Source organism: Oncorhynchus kisutch, linkage group LG1, assembly GCF_002021735.2.
Source record: "Oncorhynchus kisutch isolate 150728-3 linkage group LG1, Okis_V2, whole genome shotgun sequence".
Taxonomy (NCBI): domain Eukaryota; kingdom Metazoa; phylum Chordata; class Actinopteri; order Salmoniformes; family Salmonidae; genus Oncorhynchus; species Oncorhynchus kisutch.
In genome coordinates, this window is record NC_034174.2 from 3666999 (window position 1) to 3690740 (window position 23742).

At 44.1% G+C, this 23742-nt stretch overlaps 1 protein-coding gene across 3 annotated transcripts in view; it reads right to left on the reverse strand.

The window, feature by feature from the left end:
- LOC109886344 (transcription cofactor vestigial-like protein 4) overlaps window positions 1-23742 on the reverse strand; it is a 91921-nt gene that overhangs the window by 55446 nt on the left and 12733 nt on the right. Inside the window, exon 1 of one of the 3 annotated variants that reach the window (XM_031791467.1) lies at window positions 8413-8967. The exons of the other annotated variants lie outside the window; for them this stretch is intronic. Coding sequence (XP_031647327.1) covers window positions 8413-8494 — 82 coding nt within the window. The 5' untranslated portion in view covers window positions 8495-8967. Of the gene's footprint in view, window positions 1-8412; window positions 8968-23742 lie in introns of those variants that run through there. 3 annotated transcript variants of the gene reach the window in all.

A 23742-nucleotide genomic window follows, 5' to 3' on the forward strand; every position in this document is an offset into this window, starting at 1 on the left:
CCTAACAGAACAGACTGGCAGAGTTAACCCTCCTAACAGAACAGACTGGCAGGGTTAACCCTCCTAACAGAACAGAGTTAACCCTCCTAACAGTACAGCCTGGCAGAGTTAACCCTCCAAACAGTAAGGAGCAGAACTACTATTATAAACGATGTATATAGATGAATTCCCAGTAACTCACAGGGCTTTACATAGGAAGAGTCCCAAATGACACCCTATCCCCAATGGGCCATGGACAAAAGTACTGCACTATATAGGGAATAGGGTGCCATTTGGGATTGAAATGGCCCTGACCTAAATGCAGCGGTTGTTACACACCGACTGTCTGGACTCAATAGACTCTGCTCGTGGTAGGTCCATTTCAACCAGACTGACACACTGACTGTCTGGACTCAATTGACTCTGCTGAGGTTGCTGGACTATAGGGAATCTGATGGGACCTTAACAACAACCCCTCCCCCCCTCCCCCCCCCCCCCACACACACACACACACAAACCAACCAAAGTCCATCCAGCATGCTGCTTACTAAGGAGATTTCCAACAGTGGAAGGATCAGCTGAGTATCCACATTCAACCAACCAGGACCTTTCACACAAACCAGGAAGTGGACATGCTGCGGGATTTAAAGTGTGTTGATTGTCTGATGATTTATTTTAGACCAGAGCTATTTTAATTACATTCTCCTGTCCCGGGCAGCCAGCCCACTGTTCACAGACAAACTAGACTACAGGATCTGAGAGGATGGATTCACAGAAACTAGACTACAGGATGGAATCGTTCGAGAGAGAGAGAGAATGTCAGAAATCAGCTCAATGTAATTGAAGAATCCATAGACTCTAACCACTTCTGGGAATATTGGAAAACACTAAACAAACAACAACACAAGGAATGATCTATCCAAAATGGAGATGTCTGGGTAAACCACTTCTCCAATCTTTTTGGCTCTATAACAAAGAATAAAGAGCAAAAACATATACATGATCAAATACAGATCTTAGAATCAACTATTAAAAGACAACCAGAACCCACTGGATTCTCCAATTACATTGAATGAGTTACAGGACAAAATTAAAACCCTCCAACCCAAAACGGCCTGTGGTGTTGATGGTATCCTCAATGAAATGATAAAATATACAGACAACAAATTCCAATTGGCTATACTAAAACTCTTTAACATCATCCTTAGCTCTTTGGAACCAAGGACTGATCACCCCAATCCACAAAAGTGGAGACAAATTTGACCCGAATAACTACCGTGGAATATGCGTCAACAGTAACGCAAATCCTCTGCATGATCATTAAACAGCAGACTTGTACATTTCCTCAATGTAAACAATGTACTGAGCAAATGTCAAATTGGCTTTTTACCAAATTACCGTACAACAGACCATGTATTCACCCTGCACACCATAATTGACAACCAAACAAACCAAAACAAAGGCAAAGTCTTCTCATGCTTTGTTGATTTCAAAAAAGCCTTCGACTCAATTTGGCATGAGGGTCTGCTATACAAACTGATGGAAAGTGCTGTTGGGGGTTAAACATACGGCATTATAAAATCCATGTACACAAACAACAAGTGTACGGTTAAAATTGGCAAAAAACACACATTTCTTCACACAGGGTCGTGGGGTGAGACAGGGATGCAGCTTAAGCCCCATAAATTTCAACATACCAATAGAGCCCATTGCCCTTTATGGTTGTGAGGTCTGGGGTCCGCTCACCAACCAAGACTTCACAAAATGGGAGAAACACCAAATTGAGACTCTGTACGCAGAATTCTGCAAAAATATCCTCCGTGTACAACGTAGAACACCAAATAATGCATGCAGTGCAGAATTAGGCCGATACCCACTAATTATCAAAATCCAGAAAAGAGCCGTTAAATTCTACAACCACCTAAAAGGAAGCGATTCCCAAACCTTCCATAACAAAGCCATCACCTACAGAGAGATGAACCTGGAGAAGAGTCCCCTAAGCAAGCTGGTCCTGGGGCTCTGTTCACAAACACAAACACACCCTACAGAGCCCCAGGACAGCAGCACAATTAGACCCAACCAAATCATGAGAAAACAAAAAGATAATTACTTGGCACATTGGAAAGAATTAACAAAAAAAGAGCAAACTAAAATGCTATTTGGCCCTAAACAGAGAGTACACAGCGGCAGAATACCTGACCACTGTGACTGGCCCTAAACAGAGAGTACACAGCGGCAGAATACCTGACCACTGTGACTGACCCAAACTTAAGGAAAGCTTTGACTATGTACAGACTCAGTGAGCATAGCCTTGCTATTGAGAATGGCCGCCGTAGGCAGACATGGCTCTCAGGAGAAGACAGGCTATGTGCTCACTGCCCACAAAATGAGGTGGAAACTGAGCTGCACTTCCTAACCTCCTGCCCAATGTATGACCATATTAGAGAGACATATTTCCCTCAGATTACACAGATCCACAAAGAATTTGAAAACAAATCCAATTTTGATAAACTATCTACTGGGTGAAATACCACAGAGTGTCATCACAGCAGCAAGATTTGTGACCTGTTGCCACAAGAAAAGGTCAACCAGTGAAAAATAAACACCATTGTAAATACAACCCATATTTACGTTTATTTATTTTCCTTTTGTACTTTAACTATTTGCACATCGTTATAACCCTGTATATATACACATAATGTGACATTTAAAATGTCTATTCTTTTGGAACTTCTGTGAGTGTAATGTTTACTGTTAATTTGTGTTGTTTTTCACTTTATATATTCACTTTGTATGTTGTCTACCTCACTTGCTTTGGCAATGTTAACACATGTTTCCCATGCCAATAAAGCCCTTGAATTGAATTGAATTGAGAGACCAGAGAGACCAGAGAGAGAGACCAGAGAGAGAGAGACCAGAGAGAGAGAGAGAGACACACCAGAGACCAGAGAGAACAGAGAACAGAGAGGAGAGTGAGAGAGCGAGATCAGAGACAGAAGAGACCAGAGAGAGCGAGATCATGTTGAGCCCAGTAAAGAAAGCATGGAAGAAATATCAGTCTGAATGGTCACCACAGGTACACCACTCACCACAGGTACACCACTCACCACAGGTAGACCACTCACCACAGGCACACCACTCACCACAGGCACACCACTCACCACAGGCACACCACTCACCACAGGCACACCACTCACCACAGGCACACCACTCACCACAGGTAGACCACTCACCACAGGTAGACCACTCACCACAGGTACACCACTCACCACAGGCAGACCACTCACCACAGGCAGACCATTCACCACAGGTACACCACTCACCACAGGTACACCACTCACCACAGGTACACCACTCACCACACCACAGGTACACCACTCACCACAGGTACACCACTCACCACAGGCACACCACTCACCACAGGTACACCACTCACCACAGGTACACCACTCACCACAGGCACACCACTCACCACTCACCACAGGCACACCACTCACCACAGGTACACCACTCACCACAGGTAGACCATTCACCACAGGTAGACCACTCACCACAGGTACACCACTCACCACAGGCACACCATTCACCACAGGCAGACCAGGTACACCATTCACCACAGGTACACCATTCACCACAGGTACACCATTCACCACAGGCAGACCACTCACCACAGGCAGACCACTCACCACAGGTACACCATTCACCACAGGCACACCATTCACCACAGGCACACCATTCACCACAGGCAGACCACTCACCACAGGTACACCACTCACCACATGTACACCACTCACCACAGGCAGACCACTCACCACAGGCACACCATTCACCACAGGCAGACCACTCACCACAGGCAGACCACTCACCACAGGTACACCACTCACCACAGGTACACCATTCACCACAGGTACACCATTCACCACAGGCAGACCATTCACCACAGGTACACCATTCACCACATGTACACCACTCACCACATGTACACCACTCACCACAGGCAGACCACTCACCACAGGCACACCATTCACCACAGGCAGACCACTCACCACAGGCAGACCACTCACCACAGGCAGACCACTCACCACAGGCAGACCACTCACCACAGGTACACCATTCACCACAGGTACACCATTCACCACAGGTACACCATTCACCACAGGCAGACCATTCACCACAGGTAGACCATTCACCACAGGTAGACCATTCACCACAGGTAGACCATTCACCACAGGCAGACCACTCACCACAGGTAGACCATTCACCACAGGCAGACCATTCACCACAGGCAGACCACTCACCACAGGTACACCATTCACCACAGGTACACCATTCACCACAGGTACACCATTCACCACAGGTACACCATTCACCACAGGCAGACCATTCACCACAGGTAGAACATTCACCACAGGCAGACCAGGTAGACCATTCACCACAGGCAGACCAGGTACACCATTCACCACAGGCAGACCAGGTACACCATTCACCACAGGTAGACCAGGTACACCATTCACCACAGGCAAACCAGGTACACCATTCACCACAGGCAAACCAGGTACACCATTCACCACAGGTAGACCAGGTACACCATTCACCACAGGTACACCATTCACCACAGGTAGACCAGACAGACCATTCACCACAGGTAGACCAGGTACACCACTCACCACAGGTACACCACTCACCACAGGCACACCACTCACCACAGGCACACCACTCACCACAGGCACACCACAGGCACACCACTCACCACAGGTACACCACTCACCACAGGCACACCACTCACCACAGGCACACCACTCACCACAGGTAGACCATTCACCACAGGTAGACCATTCACCACAGGTAGACCACTCACCACAGGTACACCACTCACCACAGGTACACCACTCACCACAGGTACACCACTCACCACAGGCACACCATTCACCACAGGCAGACCAGGTACACCATTCACCACAGGCAGACCAGGTACACCATTCACCACAGGTAGACCATTCACCACAGGCAGACCACTCACCACAGGCAGACCACTCACCACAGGTAGACCATTCACCACAGGCAGACCACTCACCACAGGTACACCATTCACCACAGGTACACCATTCACCACAGGCAGACCATTCACCACAGGTAGACCATTCACCACAGGCAGACCAGGTAGACCATTCACCACAGGCAGACCAGGTACACCATTCACCACAGGCAGACCAGGTACACCATTCACCACAGGTAGACCAGGTACACCATTCACCACAGGTACACCATTCACCACAGGTAGACCAGACAGACCATTCACCACAGGTACACCAGGTACACCATTCACCACAGGTACACCATTCACCACAGGTAGACCAGGTACATCATTCACCACAGGCAGACCAGGTACACCATTCACCACAGGCAGACCAGGTAGACCATTCACCAAGTCAGAAATTTACATACACTTAGGTTGGAGTCTTTAAAACTCACTCATTTTTCCAACAATTGTTTACAGACAGATTATTTCACTGTATCACAATTCCAGTGGGTCAGAAGTTTACATACATATACTAAATTGACTGTGCCTTTAAAAAAAGGAAAATTCCAGAAAATGATGTCATGGCTTTAGAAGCTTCTGATAGGCTAATTGACATCATTTGAGTCAATTGGAGGTGTATCTGTGGATGTATTTCAAGGCCTACCTTCAAATTCGGTGCCTCTTTACTTGACATCATGGGAAAATCAAAAGAAATCAGCCAAGACCTCAGGAAAAACGGCAGACCTCCACAAGTCTGGTTCATCCTTGGGAGCAATTTCCAAACACCTGAAGGTACCACGTTCATCTGTACAAACAGTAGTACGCAAGTATAAACACCATCGGACCACGCAGCCGTCATACCGCTCAGGAAGGAGACGCGTTCTGTCCCCTAGAGATGAACGTACTTTGGTGCGAAAAGTGCAAATCAATCCCAGAACAACAGCAAGGGACCTTGTGAAGATGCTGGAGGAAACAGGTACAAAAGTATCTATATCCACAGTAAAATGAGTCCTATATCACCATAACCTGAAAGGCCACTCAGTAAGGAAGAAGCCACTGCTTCAAAACCGCCATAAAAAAGCCTGACTACGGTTTGCAACTGCACATGGGGACAAAGATCAGACTTATTGGAGAAATGTCCTCTGCTCTGATGAAACAAAAATAGAACTATTTGGCCATAATGACCATCATTATGTTTGGAGGAAAAAGGGGGAGGATTGCAAGCCGAAGAACACCATCCCAACCGTGAAGCACGGGGGTGGCAGCATCATATTGTGGGGGCGCTTTGCTGCAGGAGGGACTGGTGCACTTCACAAAATAGATGGCATCATGAGGCAGGAAAATTATGTGAATATATTGAAGCAACATCTCAAGACATCAGTCTTGAGTCCAAGTTAAAGTCTTGGACTCAAGACTTGGACTCAAGTTAAAGTCGCAAATCAAATGGGTCTCCCAAATGGACAATGACCCCAAGCATGCTTCCAAAGTTGTAGCAAAATGGCTTAAGGACAACAAAGTCAAGGTATTGGAGTGGCCATCACAAAGCCCTGACCTCAATCCTACAGAACATTTGTGGGCAGAACTGAAAAAGTGTGTGTCAGTAAGGAGGTCTACAAACATGACTCAGTTACACCAGCTCTGTCAGGAGGAATGGGCCAAAATTCACCCAACTTATTGTGGAAAGCTTGTGGAAGGCTACCCGAAACATTTGACCCAAGTTAAACAATTTAAAAGGCAATGCTACCAAATACCTATTGAGTGTATGTAAACTTCTGACCCACTGGGAATGTGATGAAAGAGGATAAAAGCTGAAATAAATCACTCTCTCTACTATTATTCTGACATTTCACATTCTAAAATAAAGTGGTGTTCCTAACTGAACAAAAAAAAATTACTAGGATTAAATACCAGGAATTGTGAAAAACTGAGTTTAAATGTATTTGGCTAAGGTGTATGTAAACTTTCGACTTCAACTGTAGACCATCCCACCACAGGTAAACCATCCCACCACAGGTAAACCATCCCACCACAGGTAAACCATCCCACCACAGGTTTTACTGGAATATACCTTTTCGTAGCAGGTTAGGAGAACTTAGGCAGCAAGACATTTAAACTTGAAAACAGATGCTACAATGTATAGGCCTGGGATGGGCAACCGGCTGCCAATGGGGAACTCAGTCAGGGTCTGAACTTACTTTTTAGAGTTAGAATAGTAGAACACATGTTCATTTTGTGTCATTTTGCAATTTGGTTGTGAGTCGTTACCATAGTAAAAACGCAAACATCTCTCCTCCCCCATGAGACTAAATTAAATGTTTTCTCTCCGCCCCAATGGCAAAAATGTGTTGAATTGAAGCACACTTGCTTTAAAAACAACATTTTTATCTATGCCCCATTGCTAAACTGTGTACAATTGCAGGAAATGTACATTTCTCTCCACTGTAAAGGGGGGATGCTTAAATGTTTTTCTCAAGCTGGGGGGGGGGCAACTAAATATCACTTAGGACCCCCAAAAGGATAGGTCCGGCTCTGACTGCATGTGTGGGTATGGATGTGGGTATAGATGTGGGTATGGATGTGGGTATGGATGTGGGTATGGATGCATGTTGTAGATGCGGGTATAGATGCGGGTATAGATGCGGGTATAGATGCGGGTGTACGGGTGTAGATACGGGTGTAGATGTGGATATGGATGTGGGTGTAGATGTGGGTATAGATGTGGATATGGATGCAGGTGTAGATGCGGATATGGATGCGGGTGTAGATGCGGGTGTAGATGTGGGTATAGATGTGGATATGGATGCGGGTGTAGATGCGGGTGTACCGGTGTAGATGCGGGTGTAGATGTGGATATGGATGCGGGTGTAGATGCGGGTGTAGATGTGGGTATAGATGTGGATATGGATGCGGGTGTAGATGCGGGTGTACCGGTGTAGATACGGGTGTAGATGTGGGTGTAGATGTGGGTATAGATGTGGGTATAGATGTGGATATGGATGCGGGTGTAGATGCGGGTGTAGATGTGGATATGGATGTAGATGTGGGTATAGATGTGGGTGTAGATGTGGATATGGATGCGGGTGTAGATGCGGGTGTAGATGTGGATATGGATGTGGGTGTAGATGTGGGTGTAGATGTGGGTATAGATGTGGGTGTAGATGTGGATATGGATGCGGGTGTAGATGCTGGTGTAGATGCGGGTGTAGATGCGGGTGTAGATGCGGGTGTAGATGCGGGTGTAGATGCGGATATGGATGCGGGTGTAGATGTGGATATGGATGCGGGTGTAGATGTGGGTGTAGATGCGGGGAGGCAGACCCTCCCCATCCAGAAGTATTAAATCCCTGTTATAGGTGACAAAGCAGCAACGTTACATATGTTGTCAATGGATCGCGTTAATAAACATAGTTTACCTTCGTAGCAAAGTATTCCGATGTTGTTGTTCATTTTGTCCAGGTACTGATAGCTCAACAGATCCATTTTCCTAACAAGCATTTAAAAGACCAGCTTTTTTTTGCTTCCAACCGAGTCGCAAAGAAAAAGGATTGCGACCAGAGCTCGACTTGACGTGGAGGAGTCGACCGCACAGAGCTGCTAAACTGCTCAGACTTCAACTCAACTTTTCTACGCGCAAATAAACTCCTCGAATCAAAGAAAAACCTTGAAAAAAAATACTTCCCGATAAAAATCCTAGGGAGTTTTTAAATACTTGTAAAGATATAAAAAGTATTTGTTGGGACAAGAAGAGTGTAGCTAGCGCCAGTTGCTCCTAACCTTACAGCCAGCTGTAAAGTCGCACTGACACGCAGCAGGCTTGGCTCCGTCCGACTCCAATCTACACCCGTTTCCTCCGAGGAGAGGGCGAACACTGGGCATGCTCGGTAAATCCCGGGAGAGACTCAAATGTCAGGGATTTTTTTCACAGAAGATCAGCCTTCCAAATGCAGAGGCAGGCAGGGCCGGGGAGGGGAGAGGAGGAGAGAGGGGAGAGGAAAAGAGGGCAGAGGGTGGGAGAGAGACTAAAAACAAGGAGGGGCTACTACATCATTTGGGAGACAGGAAATAGTGCTGTCTTGACGAAAATAACATGCAACGAGAACTATATTCAGAATACATTTAACCTAGTTCCTTCTTACAAACTGTGATTAACTGTGATTTACAGAACGGTGGTTTTCATGAAGACAGTGTGGCTACTATAATTCTGTATGGTACAAATGTCCTTCAAAATCCACTACTCAAATCTCCAAATACAACAGTATTTCTTGTTTTGATAGGAGAGAGAAAAACAAAAACAATGCCCTGGCATTACCCAAATATCTTACTATGTACAGTGATGCTGTGCTGCCCTCTAGTGGAACAGAATCACTACTTACTAGATTATGCACCAAATTGCACACAAGGACCAAATAGGCCATGTCAAGAGGGGATGTTAATCATTTCATAATAATCATAATTCAGAGTATGCTTATTATTTCAATACAGATGCATAGCTAATGTTATTTTTTGTTGTTGTGTGCAAACACTTTTTCATGTCTATATTGTAAATAAACTTGATTGTATAAAGTTCTGTATATTTTGGTTTGGTCCGTCGTGGGGTCTCTGTGTTTCCGTACCCTCCTATTGTTCTCTGTTGTCCTTGGCTCTGCTATTTTTCATTGATCATCCTTGAGATGTTTCTACAACTTGATTGGAATCCACCTGTGGTAAATTCAATTGATTGGACATGATTTGGAAAGGCACACATCTGTCTATACAAGGTCCCAAAATAAAAACCAAGCCATGAGGTCGAAGGAATTGTAGAATCCATAGAGCTCGGAGACAGGATTGTGTCGAGGCACAGATCTGGGAAAGGGTACCAAAAAATGTCTGCAACATTGACTGTCCCCAAGAACACAATGGCCTCTGTTAGCAATTGATGTTATTCTTTAATACACCAAAGCAAATCAGGTTTATTCAAAGAGGACAACTCATACAGAGAGGTAGATGGACTCCCCTGTCCTCAGTGATTCTCTCCAGTGGTTCTCTCCCCAGAACAAAGGGACAGCGTGTCGTTTTATAACCCAGCCCTTAGCCTGTGGTTGACCAATTAGAATTCCTTGCAAAAAAACAAGCCAATTAACAAGTATCCAATTTCAGAAGACATATTCCTCCCATGTCTCTGAACCATTGACCTTATTACAGAAAAAACACATTCGTTATTACTTTATTGACTTCTGGTCCTTTTGACCTCTCGTCTCGGAGTTGTGTATTTATCTTCAACATACTCAACACACCTCCATTGTTCTTAAATTTACGAACCACCGGACAAACTGAGCAATCAGGGGAGGATGGCCTTGGTCAGGGAGGTGACCAAGAACCCAATGGTCACTCTGACAGAGCTCTAGAGTTCCTCTATGGAGATGGGAAAACCATCCAGAAGGACAACCATCTGCAGCACTCCACCAATCAGGCCTTTATGGTAGAGTGGCCAGACAGAAGCCACTCCACAGTAAAAGGCACATGACAGCCCGCTTGATATTTGCCAAAAGGCACCTCAAGGACTCTCAGACCATGAGAAACAAGATTCTCTGGTTTGATGAAACAAAGATTGAACTCCTTGGCTTGAATGCCAAGTGTCACGTCTGGAGGAAACCTGGCACCATCCCTACGGTGAAGCATGGTGGTGGCAGCATCATGGGATGTTTCTCAGCAGCAGGGACTGGGAGACTAGTCAGGGTCGAGGGAAAGATGAACAGAGCAAAGTACAGAGAGATCCTTGATGAAAACCTGGTCCAGAGTGATCAGGACCTCAGATGGTGAACCTTCGCCCCAGTCTAACAGGACACCGACCCTAAGCACACAGCCAAGACAGCGTAGGAGTGGCGCCAGGACAACTCTCTGAATGTCCTTGAGTGGCCCAGCCAGAGACCAGGCTTCAACCCGATCGAACATCTCTGGAGAGACCTGAAAATAGCTGTGGAGCGACACTCCCCATCCAACCTGACAGAGCTTGAGAGGATCTGCAGAGAAGAATGGGAGAATCTCCCCAAATGCAGGCGTGCCAAGCTTGTAGCATCATACATAAGAAAACTCGAAAACCCTGTTTACACTACGACAGACAGTCCTGTCCACCCTGTTTACACTACGACAGACAGTACAGTCCACCCTGTTTACACTACGACAGACAGTCCTGTCCACCCTGTTTACACTACGACAGACAGTACAGTCCACCCTGTTTACACTACGACAGACAGTCCTGTCCACCCTGTTTACACTACGACAGACAGTACAGTCCACCCTGTTTACACTACGACAGACAGTCCTGTCCACCCTGTTTACACTACGACAGACAGTCCTGTCCACCCTGTTTACACTACGACAGACAGTCCTGTCCACCCTGTTTACACTACGACAGACAGTACAGTCCACCCTGTTTACACTACGACAGACAGTAGTCCTGTCCACCCTGTTTACACTACGACAGACAGTAGTCCTGTCCACCCTGTTTACACTACGACAGACAGTAGTCCTGTCCACCCTGTTTACACTACGACAGACAGTAGTCCTGTCCACCCTGTTTACACTACGACAGACAGTCCTGTCCACCCTGTTTACACTACGACAGACAGTCCTGTCCACCCTGTTTACACTACGACAGACAGTCCTGTCCACCCTGTTTACACTACGACAGACAGTCCTGTCCACCCTGTTTACACTACGACAGACAGTCCTGTCCACCCTGTTTACACTACGACAGACAGTCCTGTCCACCCTGTTTACACTACGACAGACAGTCCTGTCCACCCTGTTTACACTACGACAGACAGTCCTGTCCACCCTGTTTACACTACGACAGACAGTACAGTCCACCCTGTTTACACTACGACAGACAGTACAGTCCACCCTGTTTACACTACGACAGACAGTAGTCCTGTCCACCCTGTTTACACTACGACAGACAGTAGTCCTGTCCACCCTGTTTACACTACGACAGACAGTAGTCCTGTCCACCCTGTTTACACTACGACAGACAGTAGTCCTGTCCACCCTGTTTACACTACGACAGACAGTCCTGTCCACCCTGTTTACACTACGACAGACAGTCCTGTCCACCCTGTTTACACTACGACAGACAGTCCTGTCCACCCTGTTTACACTACGACAGACAGTCCTGTCCACCCTGTTTACACTACGACAGACAGTCCTGTCCACCCTGTTTACACTACGACAGACAGTCCTGTCCACCCTGTTTACACTACGACAGACAGTCCTGTCCACCCTGTTTACACTACGACAGACAGTCCTGTCCACCCTGTTTACACTACGACAGACAGTCCAGTCCACCCTGTTTACACTACGACAGACAGTACAGTCCACCCTGTTTACACTACGACAGACAGTACAGTCCACCCTGTTTACACTACGACAAACAGTACAGTCCACCCTGTTTACACTACGACAGACAGTCCTGTCCACCCTGTTTACACTACGACAGACAGTCCTGTCCACCCTGTTTACACTACGACAGACAGTCCTGTCCACCCTGTTTACACTACGACAGACAGTCCTGTCCACCCTGTTTACACTACGACAGACAGTACAGTCCACCCTGTTTACACTACGACAGACAGTCCTGTCCACCCTGTTTACACTACGACAGACAGTACAGTCCACCCTGTTTACACTACGACAGACAGTCCTGTCCACCCTGTTTACACTACGACAGACAGTACAGTCCACCCTGTTTACACTACGACAGACAGTACAGTCCACCCTGTTTACACTACGACAGACAGTACAGACCACCCTGTTTACACTACGACAGACAGTACAGTCCACCCTGTTTACACTACGACAGACAGTACAAGACCACCCTGTTTACACTACGACAGACAGTACAGTCCACCCTGTTTACACTACGACAGACAGTACAGACCACCCTGTTTACACTACGACAGACAGTACAGACCACCCTGTTTACACTACGACAGACAGTCCTGTCCACCCTGTTTACACTACGACAGACAGTACAGTCCACCCTGTTTACACTACGACAGACAGTACAGTCCACCCTGTTTACACTACGACAGACAGTACAGACCACCCTGTTTACACTACGACAGACAGTACAGTCCACCCTGTTTACACTACGACAGACAGTACAGTCCTGTCCACCCTGTTTACACTACGACAGACAGTCCTGTCCACCCTGTTTACACTACGACAGACAGTACAGTCCACCCTGTTTACACTACGACAGACAGTACAGACCACCCTGTTTACACTACGACAGACAGTACAGTCCACCCTGTTTACACTACGACAGACAGTACAGTCCTGTCCACCCTGTTTAGGAAAGGGGGACACCTGGTCACACTGGTCAGTTTAACAACAATACAACAGTAAAATAATCCCACTACTGTCTAGTACGTCACAATCACTGTCGTTTTAAATAACTATCAACAATCCAATCTTCCTATCTGCATAAAAAGTGTTGATGTTGACGTAGGCTACTAACCTTGTTTCTCTGTCTCTCTGCCCTTAAATACATGTCAGTTAAGAACAAATTATGTTTTACAATGACGGCCTACCTGGAAACAGTGGGTTAACTGCCTTGTTCAGGGGGCAGAACAACACATTTTTTTTACCTTGTCAGCTCGGGGATTCGATATAGCAACTTCTTGGTGACGGCCTCAACGCTCAAACCACTCTAACCACATACAGTTTAAGTTGGAAGTTTACATACACTTATGTTGAAGTCATTAAAACACGTTTTCAATCACTCCACAAATGTCTTGGTAACAATCTATAGTTTTGGCAAGTCGGTTAGGACATCTACTTTGTGCACGACACAAGTCATTTTTTCCAACAATTGTTTACAGAAAGATTATTCCACTGTATCACAATTCCAGTGGGTCAGAAGTTTACATACACTGAGTTGACTGTGCCTTTAAACAGCTTGGAAAATTCCAGAAAATTATGTAATGACTTTAGAAGCTTCTGATAGGCTAACTGACATGATTTGAGTCATTTGGAGGTGTACCTGTGGATGTATTTCAAGGCCTACCTTCAAACTCAGGGTCTCTTTGCTTGACATCATGGGAAAATCAAAAGAAATCAGCCAAGACCTCAGAAACAAACTGCAGACCTCCACCAGTCTGGTTCATACTTGGGAGCAATTTCCAAATGCCTGAAGATACCACGTTTATCTGGAGAAACAATAGTATGCAAGTATAAACACCATGGGACCACGCAGCCGTCATACCGCTCAGGAAGGAGACTGGGTCTTCCAAATGGACAATGACCCAAAGCATACTTACAAAGCTGTGGCAAAATGGCTTAAGGACAACAGTGTCAAGGTACTGGAACTGAATACTGAATAAGTGCGTGTGAGAAAGGATGTCTACAAACCTGACTCAGTTACTCCAGCTCTGTCAGGAGGAATGGGCCAAAATCCACCCAACTTATTGTTGGAAGCTTGTGGACGGCTCCCCGAAACATTTGACCCAAGTGAACAAATTTAAAAGGCAAAGCTACCAAATACTAATGAGTGTATGTAAACTTCTGACACACTGGGAATGTGATGAAAGAAATACAAGCTGAAATAAAATCACTCTTCTATTATTCTGACATTTCACATTCTTCAAATAAAAGAGGTGATCCTAACTGACCTAAGACAGGGAATTTTTACGAGGATTAAATGTCAGGAATTGTGGAAAAACTGAGTTTAAATGTACTTGTCTAAAGTGTTGTTCAACTGTGTTGTTGTCTGTTCACACTGCTATGCTTTATCTTGGCCAGGTCGCAGTTGCAAATGAGAACTTGTTCTCAACTAGCCTACCTGGTTAAATAAAGGTGTTCTCAACTAGCCTACCTGGTTAAATAAAGGTGTTCTCAACTAGCCTACCTGGTTAAATAAAGGTGTTCTCAACTAGCCTACCTGGTTAAATAAAGGTGTTCTCAACTAGCCTACCTGGTTAAATAAAGGTGTTCTCAACTAGCCTACCTGGTTAAATAAAGGTGTTCTCAACTAGCCTACCTGGTTAAATAAAGGTGTTCTCAACTAGCCTACCTGGTTAAATAAAGGTGTTCTCAACTAGCCTACCTGGTTAAATAAAGGTGTTCTCAACTAGCCTACCTGGTTAAATAAAGGTGTTCTCAACTAGCCTACCTGGTTAAATAAAGGTGTTCTCAACTAGCCTACCTGGTTAAATAAAGGTGTTCTCAACTAGCCTACCTGGTTAAATAAAGGTGTTCTCAACTAGCCTACCTGGTTAAATAAAGGTGTTCTCAACTAGCCTACCTGGTTAAATAAAGGTGTTCTCAACTAGACTACCTGGTTAAATAAAGGTGTTCTCAACTAGCCTACCTGGTTAAATAAAGGTGTTCTCATCTGACCTACCTGGTTAAATAAAGGTGTTCTCAACTAGACTACCTGGTTAAATAAAGGTGTTCTCAACTAGCCCTACCTGGTTAAATAAAGGTGTTCTCAACTAGACTACCTGGTTAAATAAAGGTGTTCTCAACTAGCCTACCTGGTTAAATAAAGGTGTTCTCTACTAGCCTACCTGGTTAAATAAAGGTGTTCTCAACTAGCCTACCTGGTTAAATAAAGGTGTTCTCAACTAGCCTACCTGGTTAAATAAAGATGAAATAAAAATTTTAAAAGACAGAAATACTAGGCTGATATTTATTTTTAACTAACTCACTGAGACTGGTCCAGTTCTATTATGATGGGCAGTGCCAGTCCAATTACAGGCCTACAGACAGCGTGTTGACGTCTCCTAACCCACCAGAGAAGACAATAGTCCAAGGAGCCAACAGTCTGAATGGGATCAGTGTTTAACAGCTGTCCTGATGGAGAGTTCTACATTCTGAATGGGATCAGTGTTCTACTGCTGTCCCGGTGGAGAGTTCTACATTCTGAATGGGATCAGTGTTCTACTGCTGTCCCGGTGGAGAGTTCTACATTCTGAATGGGATCAGTGTTCTACTGCTGTCCCGGTGGAGAGTTCTACATTCTGAATGGGATCAGTGTTCTACAGCTGTCCCGGTGGAGAGTTCTACATTCTGAATGGGATCTGTGTTCTACAGCTGTCCTGATGGAGAGTTCTACATTCTGAATGGGATCAGTGTTCTACAGCTGTCCCGGTGGAGAGTTCTACATTCTGAATGGGATCAGTGTTCTACAGCTGTCCTGATGGAGAGTTCTACATTCTGAATGGGATCAGTGTTCTACAGCTGTCCTGATGGACAGTTCTACATTCTGAATGGGATCAGTGTTCTACAGCTGTCCCGGTGGAGAGTTCTACATTCTGAATGGGATCAGTGTTCTACAGCTGTCCTGCTGGAGAGTTCTACATTCTGAATGGGATAGGTGTTCTACAGCTGTCCCGGTGGAGAGTTCTACATTCTGAATGGGATCAGTGTTCTACAGCTGTCCTGCTGGAGAGTTCTACATTCTGAATGGGATCAGTGTTCTACAGCTGTCCTGCTGGAGAGTTCTACATTCTGAATGGGAACAGTGTTCTACAGCTGTCCTGCTGGAGAGTTCTACATTCTGAATGGGATCAGTGTTCTACAGCTGTCCCGGTGGAGAGTTCTACATTCTGAATGGGATCAGTGTTCTACAGCTGTCCCGGTGGAGAGTTCTACATTCTGAATGGGATCAGTGTTCTACAGCTGTCCTGCTGGAGAGTTCTACATTCTGAATGGGAACAGTGTTCTACAGCTGTCCTGCTGGAGAGTTCTACATTCTGAATGGGATCAGTGTTCTACAGCTGTCCTGCTGGAGAGTTCTACATTCTGAATGGGATCAGTGTTCTACAGCTGTCCTGCTGGAGAGTTCTACATTCTGAATGGGAACAGTGTTCTACAGCTGTCCTGCTGGAGAGTTCTACATTCTGAATGGGATCAGTGTTCTACAGCTGTCCTGCTGGAGAGTTCTACATTCTGAATGGGAACAGTGTTCTACAGCTGTCCTGCTGGAGAGTTCTACATTCTGAATGGGATCAGTGTTCTACAGCTGTCCTGCTGGAGAGTTCTACATTCTTCACAGTGTGTGAAACATGAGACAATGGACTCCTCAGATAACCAATGAGAACACTTTTCTTTAGTTTGGATTAAGGGAGGTGGGAGGGGGGAGAGGAAGGGGTGAGATAGGAAGGGGGAGAGCAGTGTGGGGGGGGGGGGGGGGGTTCAGTGTTAGTTTGGACTGGGCATGTTGCATAGAGGTAACCTGATATTTCCTACTGTTGGGTGGCGATGTATCTAGCCCTGTCTCTCACAAAAACCAGGTGGAGGGTGGAGCAAAGAACCTCGGTGCCAGTTACATCTCTGAGAAACATCAGGGGAGCAGAAACAATACACAGCAACTCATGGAAAGGACAGCACTTTGTTTAGAACAAAAATACAATATTGTTTTTTTAAAGCACTGGCATTTCGGTCAGAGCGCATTTTAAACAGCATCGTTTGGATTGTGTGGGAGACTCAAGTATGGTTCAACAAAATACAAGTGGTGTTTTGTAACTCAGTCAGACATAGCTCCGGACCAGACAGACACACACGCACACACAAATCAAATCACATTTTATTTGCCACATGCGTCGTAAACAACAGGTGTAGACTAACAGTGAAATGATGACTTAAGGGTCCTTTCCCAACAATGCAGAGTTGAGATAAAACATTTAATAACTAAATTGAAATAGTGACAAGGAATAAATACAAAATGAATAACGAGTAAAAGAAACATGGTTATATACAGGGATTACCAGGTAATAACAAGGAATAAATACAAAATGAATAACGAGTAAAAGAAACATGGTTATATACAGGGATTACTAGGTAATAACATGGTTATATACAGGGATTACTAGGTAATAACATGGTTATATACAGGGATTACTAGGTAATAACATGGTTATATACAGGAAGTACCAGGTAATAACATGGTTATATACAGGGATTACCAGGTAATAACATGGCTATATACAGGGATTACCAGGTAATAACATGGATCTATACAGGCAGTACCAGGTAATAACATGGTTCTATACAGGGATTACCAGGTAATAACATGGATCTATACAGGGATTACCAGGTAATAACATGGATCTATACAGGGATTACCAGGTAATAACATGGATCTATACAGGGATTACCAGGTAATAACATGGATCTATACAGGGATTACCAGGTAATAACATGGATCTATACAGGGATTACCAGGTAATAACATGGATCTATACAGGGATTACCAGGTAATAACATGGTTCTATACAGGGATTACCAGGTAATAACATGGTTCTATACAGGGAGTACCAGGTAATAACATGGTTCTATACAGGGAGTACCAGGTAATAACATGGCTATATACAAGAAGTACCAGGTAATAACATGGCTATATACAGGCAGTACCAGGTAATAACATGGCCCTATACAGGCAGTACCAGGTAATAACATGGCCCTATACAGGCAGTACCAGGTAATAACATGGCTATATACAGGGATTACCAGGTAATAACATGGATCTATACAGGGATTACCAGGTAATAACATGGCTATATACAAGAAGTACCAGGTAATAACATGGCTATATACAGGCAGTACCAGGTAATAACATGGCTATATACAGGGATTACCAGGTAATAACATGGTTATATACAGGCAATACCAGGTAATAACATGGCTATATACAGGGATTACCAGGTAATAACATGGATCTATACAGGGATTACCAGGTAATAACATGGATCTATACAGGGATTACCAGGTAATAACATGGATCTATACAGGGATTACCAGGTAATAACATGGATCTATACAGGGATTACCAGGTAATAACATGGATCTATACAGGGATTACCAGGTAATAACATGGTTCTATACAGGGATTACCAGGTAATAACATGGTTCTATACAGGGATTACCAGGTAATAACATGGTTCTATACAGGGATTACCAGGTAATAACATGGTTCTATACAGGGATTACCAGGTAATAACATGGTTCTATACAGGAAGTACCAGGTAATAACATGTCTATACAGGGAGTACCAGGTAATAACATGGCTATATACAAGAAGTACCAGGTAATAACATGTCTATATACAGGGAGTACCAGGTAATAACATGTCTATACAGGCAGTACCAGGTAATAACATGGCTATATACAGGAAGTACCAGGCAATAACATGGTTATATACAAGAAGTACCAGGTAATAACATGGCTATGTACAAGAAGTACCAGGTAATAACATGGCTATATACAAGAAGTACCAGGTAATAACATGGCTATATACAAGTAGTACCAGGTAATAACATGGCTATATACAGGGAGTACCAGGTAATAACATGGCTATATACAGGAAGTACCAGGTAATAACATGGCTATATACAGGAAGTACCACAGAAGTGGTACAGAAGTGTTATTGACTTGGAGTTACATTGTGTTGTTTAAGTGTTCCTTTAATTTTTTTGAGCAGTGTATATATCAATACCTGGTTAAATAAAGGGTTAGGGTTATATATATAAATACCTGGTTAAATAAAGGGTTAGGGTTATATATATAAATACCTGGTTAAATAAAGGGTTAGGGTTATATATATAAATACCTGGTTAAATAAAGGGTTAGGGTTATATATATAAATACCTGGTTAAATAAAGGGTTAGGGTTATATATATAAATACCTGGTTAAATAAAGGGTTATATATATATAAATACCTGGTTAAATAAAGGGTTATATGTATAAATACCTGGTTAAATAAAGGGTTATATATATAAATACCTGGTTAAATAAAGGGTTATATGTATAAATACCTGGTTAAATAAAGGGTTATATATATAAATACCTGGTTAAATAAAAGGGTTAGGGTTATATATATACATACCTGGTTAAATAAAGGTGAAATATTTTGTTTTATAATAATAGCAGGCATTTAGCTCGTCTGGTAGACATACTGGGCAGCTCGCGGCTGGGCTTCCCTAGGTAATCCATGATAGTTGCCCCTCAGAGGTGCGTGCTTAGTCCCCTCCTGTACCCATGACTGCGTGGCGATGCACGACTCCAACACCATCTTTAAATTAGCCGACGACACGACGGTGGTTGGTCTGGTTTTCAACCTTCCCAAGTTCTCTCATGTCACCCTGTTCCACACTCCACTGGCTGCCAGTAGAAGCTTGCATCCACTACAAGACCACAGAACAGCAAGAGGAACTGTCCCTCCCTGCCCCAAACCCTACACCAAGCACTCCCGTTCTGCCACCTTAGGTCTCTTGGCCCTCCCACCCCTACAGTGGGGCAGCTCCTGCTCAGCCCAGTCCAAGCTCTTTCTCTGTCCTGGCACCACAATGGTGGAACCAGCTTCCCCCTGCTAGGACAGCAGTGTCCCTGCACTACTTCCAAAACATCTGAAAGCCTACCTCAATAAACTGTACCTTAAATAATCCCCCTCACCTTGATCCATGGTGATATGTGGTTGTACCACCTAGCCATCTTAAGATGAATGCAGTAACTAAGTCACTCTGTATAAGAGCATCTGCTAAACGACTAACATGTAAAAATGTAAATGTATAGGGAGTAGGTCAGAAACCTGGCAATGTGGTGGACCAAGGAGCTGATAGTGGACTACAGGAAACGGAGGACCGAGCAAGACCCCATTCACATCGACAGGGCTGTAGTGGAGCTGGTCGAGTGCGTCAAGTTCCTTGGTGTCCACTATCATGGTCCAAACACGAGGGCATGGCAACTGCTCAGCATGCGACCGCAAGGCTCTACGGAGGTTAGTGTGTACTGCCCAGTACATCACAGGGGTCAAGGTTCCTGCCATCCAGGACCTCTATACCAGGCGGTGTCAGAGGAAGGCTCTAAAAATGTTCAAAGACTCCAGCCACCGAAGTCATAGACTGTTCTCTCTGCTACCACACGGGCAAGAGGTACCGGAGCGCCAAGTCTAAACCGCTTCTACCCCCAAGCCATAAGACTGCTGAACAGTTGGCAATATCATTGACCCCATATATATGTTGTCTCTTTGGCTATGCTGGATTAAGTGATATGACATGATATTCTATGAAATAATTTCTACGTAATTAATATCACCTGATTGAGCTAATCATGTAAATGTAATTAACTAGAGAGTCGGGCACCACTAAATAATATTTATAGAGCTGTTTTCTTCCGAATAAACTCTTACAGACCTAGTAATATTTTACATCAATAGCAGTCAATATCAATCGTCACCTTAATTCAGTCTCATCTGAAAGTTGTAAATTCTTAGTTATCTGCAAGAACCCTGGCTAACAATTTTAAACAGCAATGCAAAATTGGGTTTAATTGTTTATTTACTAAATACCTAACTAATCACACAGAATTACATATACAAAGAATGAATTATGCCTAGATAATTCTTTACGTCATAGGAAAGTGTCCCTAGCGGGTGGAACAGATATGACAGCTGGTTACACAAAAGAAAAGGGTCTGGGTTGAGTGAAGGAGCGGGAAGACTGAGGAACAAAGGAAAGAAGCTGTGCTATCGTAAATACAGTATCTTATGCATTCTAAATTACCACCCATTTGGAAAAGGAAAATGGGTGTGTTTCATAGTTTACAACCTCTGTCTCTTCACGTGGGCGGGCCACTGAGTGAGCAGCCCTAACTTATGAAAACCCACATCTCACATTTTAGAAGCTAAAATCACATTTCATCCCATCACAAATAATTTCATATTCAAACATTTAAATTGAACAACAATTCCATGTGAATCCGATAACTCTGATGTGTAGACTTTCCACTTGAGAGTTTGTCATCTTATCATTGATGAGAATGTCTCAGATGACAACCAAACTGACATCATATTCATTAAGTACCACCGCATATGTTCCATTGGTCAGATTACCAGAATATAGTTAATTTCCCCCCCATCTTCTGATGTTCCCAGAATCTCTATGTTAACCAGGGGGTTTTGCAAATGTAACCTCAGTAGGGTAGAGAAAGGAAAAAGGGGGGAAGAGGTATTTATGACTGTCATAAACCTACCCCCCCAGGCCAACGTCACAACAAAAATATATATTTTACTGCCTCCCTTGCACAGGCGTCATGTACACTCACTGGTCTCTTTTAATGTTGAATAAAAATGTGAAAGTATATTTCAGATTATAGACTGACTCCAAATTCTAAAGCACACTACAAGGAGTATAATGACGCCAAGATGTCTTTATTTTTGGTTTTAAAAAACCTGCCTTAAATGATGCTTGCATCTTGATTTAAAAATTAAAAATTAAAAGTTTAATACAAATGTAAAGCATGTCAAACATCCTTCCTCCCAATGAAGTTTCTATGGGAGAATTGCCAGAACATTCCGAGATACCCCAAAAAATGTTGGGTCATGCTGCCGTTGAATCGCCCAAACTGAGCGGTATCAGACAGACAGACATACAAGCAGACCTGGGTTCCAGTGCACATACTGGTACTTAAAAGTTCACATGTATATGAATCCAGGTCTGCAGGCAGACTGGCAGGTAGATGGTGGAACGTGCCATCACGTCAGAGTTGTGATATACTGCAATGGCAGAGGGATACCAAGCCAGAGCCAGAACAGGACTACGGTCAATAGGTTGAGGTACAATATATTTTATATATTGAACAAAAATATAAAATGCTATAATGTCAAAGATTTTACTGAGCTACAATTCATAAAAGGAAATCAGTCAATTGAAATAAATTAATTTGGCCCTAATCTATATATTTCACATGACTGGGCAGGGGTGCAGCCATGCGTGGGACTGGCTCCGACTGGGAAGCCAGGCCAAGACAGAAACAGCAAAGGAGAAATGAAACATGGGACTGTTGCATTTGTATTTTTGCTCAGTATAGAAATCTAATGAACGGAGCTGAAGTGATTCCTTATTCTACATACCAGATGCATGTTTTGTCTTTATAATATATTTGTAACTGAAGGTTGACTGGTTAGGACACTTCCACACAGGAAAGAGGTTGCTGTGTGTTGTGTTACACCAGGGAAACAATAAACAGAAAACCTCCCCTTAGTCTTAGACAGGAAAGAATAACATCGGACTTCCTTGGAAACAGATATGTTCTTTCCCTGACAACACTACAGCCCTCCATCGTATACAGTCAGAAGTGACAACACTGTTTAGGCTATAGTCACAGAGCAGCTGGAATAACTTAGAGTGTTGTACGTTGGGGGATTCCAGCACACATACAACAACCTCACTGTAAACACTGATCATACAAAAGAAAATGCCCATGGGTTTACTTATAGGGAATAGTGACAGTATCCTGACAAACACAGGAGCTTGTATTGTGCCCATGGGTTTACTTATAGGGAATAGTGACAGTATCCTGACAAACACAGGAGCTTGTATTGTGCCCATGGGTTTACTTATAGGGAATAGTGACAGTATCCTGACAAACACAGGAGCTTGTATTGTGTCCATGGGTTTACTTATAGGGAATAGTGACAGTATCCTGACAAACACAGGAGCTTGTATTGTGCCCATGGGTTTACTTATAGGGAATAGTGACAGTATCCTGACAAACACAGGAGCTTGTATGTTGCCTATGGGTTTACTTATAGGGAATAGTGACAGTATCCTGACAAACACAGGAGCTTGTATTGTGCCCATGGGTTTACTTATAGGGAATAGTGACAGTATCCTGACTGATCCACTGTTAGTGCAGTGTAGCATAACAGGGTAGCAATGTAGCAGTGTAGCATAACAGGGTAGCAATGTAGCAGTGTAGCATA